This window comes from Sapajus apella, unplaced genomic scaffold (assembly GCF_009761245.1).
Source record: "Sapajus apella isolate SASKATOON/1434 unplaced genomic scaffold, GSC_monkey_1.0 scaffold102, whole genome shotgun sequence".
Taxonomy (NCBI): domain Eukaryota; kingdom Metazoa; phylum Chordata; class Mammalia; order Primates; family Cebidae; genus Sapajus; species Sapajus apella.
Genome location: NW_022437042.1, coordinates 3,081,010 through 3,087,188, shown reverse-complemented (window position 1 = coordinate 3,087,188; position 6,179 = coordinate 3,081,010). Strand labels below are relative to the sequence as shown.

The window sequence follows — 6,179 nt, the reverse complement described above, 5'->3', positions numbered from 1 at the left end:
ATATTTTTGCAGCTTTCAGAACTGTTTGAAAAGTTGTCTGTTTCAAGGAAAATAAAGAGTAATAAACATGAACTATTCACTCTGGGTAAAGAATCTGCCATCCTCCAAACTCTAATAGATTGAACTACAGATGAGATTTCCATGTGTGTGTTAACTGCCATTCTCCATAAAACACAATACCACAGCAGTTGGAAAAGTGAATTATTTTGGTATACTTAAATCGGATAAGGCTCAGAGAGTTTATAGATTTGGCCAGTATGTATTTAACCGTAGTTTTATAACTCAGATTAGCAATAAATGCCCAACATGTCATTTTTTCTTTGGAAAATAATTTTTTTTTGTTTGTTTGTTTTTTTGTTTTTTTTGAGATGGAGTTTCACTCTTGCTACCCAGGCTGGAGTGCAATGGCACGATCTCGGCTCACCGCAACCTCCGCCTCCTGGGTTCAGGCAATTCTCCTGCCCCAGCCTCCTGAGTAGCTGGGATTACAGGCACGCACCACCATGCCCAGCTAATTTTTTGTATTTTTAGTAGAGACGGGGTTTCACCATGTTGACCAGGATAGTCTCGATCTCTTGACCTCATGATCCACCCGCCTCAGCCTCCCAAAGTGCTGGGATTACAGGCGTGAGCCACCGCGCCCGGCCTGGAAAATAAATTTAATAGGAAAAAATACTTGCAACATACTGAAAATCTCTCTCTGTGTATGAGTGTATGCGTGTGTATAAATTAACAATTTAATGTTAGATATTAATGCATTTTTATTTTTTGAGATGGAGTTTTGCTCTTGTTGCCCAGGCTGGAGTGCAGTGGCGTGATCTCAGTTCACTGCAACCTCTGCCTTCTGGTTTCAAGTGATTCTCCTGCCTTAGCCTCCTGAGTAGCTGGGATTACAGGTACATGCCAACACGCCTGGCTAATTTTTTTGTATTTTTAGTAGAGACAGGGTTTCGCCATTTTGGCCAGGCTGGTCTTGAACTCCTGATCTCATGATCCGCCTGCCTTGGCCTCCCAAAGTGTTGGGATTACAGGCGTAAGCCACCACACCTGGCCTTATATTAAGGCATTTAAAAATGCATGGATAGGTGCTATTTGAAAAGTATAGTTATTTAAAGTTTACATAGAATTCCTAAGGTGGAACAATCCTCAAATTTGATTTTTAGAAAGTTTGATACAGATGATTAGGCTAAAGTGTTTATAGTCAGTTACATTTTTTTAAGGTATGTGTGTCAAATGTTCCATTTGATCCTTTCTAGGCAACTGGGACATCTTTGAGAATAACTTGACTAAAGAATTTATTTTCAGGGTAGGCTTGCAAAGCAAGTTAAAAAGGCAGAGAATTCAGGCCACTGAACTGTACATGACTTCAATCAGAAGAAGGTCTTTGGGGCATAATTAAGCAGTCATGGTATAAACTGTCTTCCTGAAACATAAAATTTTAAGCCTGGGATGCTTCAAATTTCAAAAAAGGAGGATGATTCTACTACAATAGTGATAGCTTTTAAATGTTCGATATTTTTATTTGGTTTCATCAGAACATTTAAAAGCTATCACTATTGTGATACACATCACTGAGTGGTGTGTACACTCAGAAGTCAGCAAAAATTTGAATTCAAGAAAGATTGTATTGGGGCAGGGTGCAGTGGCTCACACCTGTAATCCCAGTGCTTTGGGAGGCCAAGGCAGGAGGATTGCATGAGCCCAGGAGTTCAAGACCAGCTTGGGCAACATAGCAAGACCCCTCCTCCAAAAAAAATTAGGTGTGGTGGTACACACCTATGGTCTCAACTCTTGGGAGGCTGAAGCAGGAAGATATCTTGAGCCCAGGAGTTGGAGGCTGCAGTGAGCTATTATTGTGTCAGTGTACTCCAGCCTGGGTGACAGAGCAAGAACCTGTCTCTAAAAACAAAACAAAACAACAGATTGTATTGGGAAGTCTCAGGTCAAACTAAACAAAACTAGGCTGACGTTGGTTTGTACAAGCTTTGCATTAAGTACAAGTGACCCGGTGGCTCTGCTCACAATGTGGTATCCACTCAGCCACATCAATTACATGTTGCTTTGAGATGTTATGACAATGCCCTTTCTTTGGTGTTATGTTTCTATTCAGAGCATAAATTGTACATTTTATCATTGCTAGACTCTGATTACAAAATCTCGTGGAATGCCATCATGACACACTCAAGTTGGGAAACCTTCTCATGGTGCAGGAGTTCATGGGGACATCAGTGTGGAGATTTGAGGCGGTGCACGACCATACTGTCTCATATCCCAGAGCAGCAGACAGCAGTAGCTTCTCCTCCCTCCTTAGGTGCCCAGTTATGAGGCTGCAGTTATCTGTGATTGCAACACGCCGTCAGTGCACTTCTAGTTCCATTCCATTTTATAGAGTTGGTTTTTTAGACTTCAGTTTTCTCATTTTGAAGAACTTCTTTAATTCTCGTAATTCCTGGGGCTGCAAACTCTGATCGACTCCTGGGGTCAATTTATAGCTCAATGGAGACAGAATGTAACCATTTTGATAAAGACAGATTCTCTTGCAGAACTCAAAGGTGCTAAACATAATTCCAAAATATGGAACTATCTGTTAAAACAGAAAATGAAAATCAAGTTAAATTCTTAAAAAGAAAACAATGTGTCTGCAGTCAACTTGGATTAAGGTAAAGTGAGATAATGGCAGTGGCAATACAAATGGCAACTGTTTTTGGAATCAGAGAAGATGGCAAAAGGAAAGCTGGCCCAGTGTGGGTTGGTAGAGGAATGACAGTGATTGAAGGGGATGCCCTGCCTGGGAGGTGATGGATCTAGGTCATATGCACACAGACAATCTAATACTGCCTGTCACGATATGCTGGCCTTGACTGGAATCATTTACATGCCAGCTAGTGCAAGGTTAGTCCAGAGTACTTAACCTTTTTTTTTTTTTTTTTTTGGTCATGGAGTTCTTTGGGAATATGATGCACATACGCATATACACATACATTTTTGCATAGAATTTTAGGATGAGGGGTTAGGTTCCTCTTAGGGGCCCATGAACCTCCACATTAGGAATTTCTGCACTAAATGCTCAGCTCCTCTGGAATGCGGTATAAGATACTCCACCATAGGCCGGGCGCAGTGGCTCACGCCTGTAATCCCAGCACTTTGGGAGGCTGAGGCGGGTGGATCACGAGGTCAAGAGATCGAGACCATCCTGGTCAACACGGTGAAACCCCATCTCTACTAAAACTACAAAAAATCAGCTGGGCATGGTGGTACGTGCCTGTAATCCCAGCTACTCAGGAGGCTGGGGCAGGAGAATTGCCTGAACCCAGGAGGCGGAGGTTACGGTGAGCCGAGACCACGCCATTGCACTCCAGCCTGGGTAACAAGAGCGAAACTCCGTCTCAAAAAAAAAAAAAAAAAAAAAAAAAGATACTCCACCATTACACATGTTCCCCTCTCTAAAGGGCTGACAGACAGTGTACATTCATTGGCCTTGTGCTACCCATTAGTGCTAGAGGGGGTTTTCCAAGCTAACTGTGATGGGGGATGACAAAAGAAGAGGGTAGAATTGGAAGAGGCAGAGGAACAGCAGAGACTGGTAGCTCTTCTTACCTTCAGTAAATTGGCTGTTAATCCATTCCAGAGCCCCAGGACCCCCTGGGCCTTCACTATCTGCCGGAAGCAGTCCACTGCTCCTGAGAAATGGACATCTACTCCTCCACTGTGTGGGAGGTAGGGGCTCTGAGCCTGGCAGGAAACAGAAGCTGGGATGAGATGATTGAAACACTAGGAAATAAATGTCCTAGTGGAAGAAGCCAGGGTCTCAAGTCTGCACTCTAGATGCTGTGCTCCTGGCCAAGATGATAGCAAAGAATGGCTGCCATGGGGTTCTTCTTGTTCTATCGGCTTAGAATGGATATTAACATGCAATACAATCATGATACCCTGTGCACATATTTGTGGTTTATTTTGCCTGGAAGGAAGCAGACATTTGGGACAGACTCAATTTCATACTTACAGTCCCTCCCAACCTATGCCTCTGGACTTGATAAACATACTCCCATGCCCTTAGCCTTTTTACAGTATTCTCCTGTTTCCTTATCTTTACTGGTACTTCCTCTGTGAAGCTCCCAAGCAGAGGCTGTTCATTTTTCCACATCACAGATGTGACAGGGTAGGTGGCATTCTTCTCACTCTGTTGCTGTTCCCAGACCCTTCCTCCTCCACTCTGATGACAGAAGCACTTAGCTGGGGCTAATGTCACTGAACCATAGTCCTTGTCCTGCTATTATCTCCTAATATGGCCACTCTTCCACATTCATTGAAGACTATGACACCTGGTAGCTCACCCTCTCCGAGCCTTACCATCATCTTAGGTAACTTTGGAATCTATAAAGATGACCCAGCCTATGACCAGTTTCTGGCCCTCGGCTTCAGTGATCCTCACCTTTATACCACTTTGGCTATCCCATGGATATCATCACTACCTTCAGAGCCAGCCTGACCAAACCCTGTTATTACCCAAATGCTCCATCTCTGAAAGGAATGTTTTATCCTTTATTATTATTATTTTTGAGACAGAGTCTTACTCTGTTGCCCAGGCTGGAGTGGAGTGGCGTGATCTCGGCTCATGGCAACCTCTACTTCCTGAGTTCAAGCGATTCTCCTGTCACAGCCTCCTGAGTAGCTGGGACTACAGGTGCATACCACCACACCTGGCTAATTTTTGTATTTTTAGTAGTGACGGGGTTTCACTATGTTGGCCAGACTAGTCTCAAACTCCTGGCCTCAAGTGATCCGCCCACCTTGGCCTCTGAAAGTGCTGAGATTACAGGTGTGAGCCACTGCACCCAGTCATCCTCTTAGAAAAGTAATTTTATGATCAGATGAAATGACTTTTCAATATACCATCTACATATAAAACTGGTACTACTTGTCTGGGGATGTCCCCTCATAGCTGGCTTTCAGAAACGGCGTTGAGTTTAGATTAAACTCTGCATGTACTCTGGTTTGTTTCTGAAATGTTTAGCTGGGGCTATATGGAATTCTGTGGCAATAGAACCAAGATTTTTGAAGTGGGAGAGGAGGTGTGGTACAACAGTAAGAAGAGCACAACTCTCGAGTTGAGCAGGTTCGTTTCTAGTCCTGGTTTCTGCACTTACTTGGCCATGTGACCATAGGCAGCTTACCTAACCTTCAGAGCATTCACTGCCTTTTAATACTTGATATAATTTACTTATTTATTTCCTTTATTTATCTGCTCCTTCCTTGCAACTAGAATTTCAGCTACATGGGAGGAGGGATTTTTTTGGTCTGTTTTATTCACTGTATCCTTAGTATCCTTAACACATAGTAGATATTTAATCAACATTTGAATAAATGAAATGTATTCCATTGTCAACCTCCTGGTTGCCAAATCCAGTGGCTCTTTTTGGTTATATCATTACTGGATTTTTTTTGTTTTGAGATGGTGTCTTGCTCTGTGTCCCAGGTTAGAGTGCAGTGGTGCAATCTTGGCTCACTGCAACCTCCACCTCCTGAGTTCAAGTGAATCTTCTGGCTTAGCCCCCCCCGAGTAGCTGGGACTACAGGCATGCGCCACCACGCCCAGCTAATTTTTGTATTTTTAGTAAAGACAGGGTTTCACCATATTAACCAGGATGGTCCCAAACTCCTGACCTAGTGATCCACCCACCTCAGCCTCCCAAAGTGCTAACATTACAGGTGTGAGCCACTGAGCCCGGTTATACTGGATTTTTAAGGGGGCAATATTTGGCACTGGTAACCAGCAACTCTTTTGGTCCTCCTCAATTTATATACCCTTTCTAGAAAATTCTACCATAGCTTTTGCTTTAAACACCTCCTACAGGCAGATGGCTCCCAAATCTTTATCTTTGGCTCTGACCTCCCACTGACCTCCAAAACCAAGCACCCAACTGCCTACTGGGCAGCTCTACCTGCATAGTTCACAAGTACTCAAAACTCGACACACCTAGAACCCACTGTTGCCTTTCTCCTTGACAATGTCAGATTTATTATTTCTTCTGTACTTCTTTTTTTTTTTTTTTTTTTTTTGAGACGGAGTGTTACTCATGTTACCCAGGCTGGAGTGCAATGGCGCGATCTCGGCTCACCGCAGCCTCCGCCTCCTGGGTTCAGGCAATTCTCCTGCCTCAGCCTCCTGAGTAGCTGGG

At 43.5% G+C, this 6,179-nt stretch overlaps 1 protein-coding gene and 1 long non-coding RNA gene across 2 annotated transcripts in view; one reads left to right on the top strand and one right to left on the bottom strand.

Moving 5' to 3' along the window:
- Positions 1–1,003: 1,003 nt before the first annotated feature.
- Positions 1,004–6,179, bottom strand: part of SLC25A43 (solute carrier family 25 member 43) — a 50,466-nt gene continuing 45,290 nt past the window's right edge. The window contains exons 4-5 of the mRNA XM_032258356.1: positions 3,598–3,732; positions 1,004–2,584 (exon numbers count right to left, since the gene is read on the bottom strand). Of these exons, the coding sequence (XP_032114247.1) occupies positions 2,384–2,584; positions 3,598–3,732 (336 nt within the window). The 3' untranslated portion in view covers positions 1,004–2,383. The remainder of the gene's footprint in view (positions 2,585–3,597; positions 3,733–6,179) is intronic.
- LOC116536608 overlaps positions 3,780–6,179 on the top strand; it is a 17,253-nt gene continuing 14,853 nt past the window's right edge. Inside the window, exon 1 of the long non-coding RNA XR_004262725.1 lies at positions 3,780–3,790. This is a non-coding gene — a long non-coding RNA (uncharacterized LOC116536608). The remainder of the gene's footprint in view (positions 3,791–6,179) is intronic.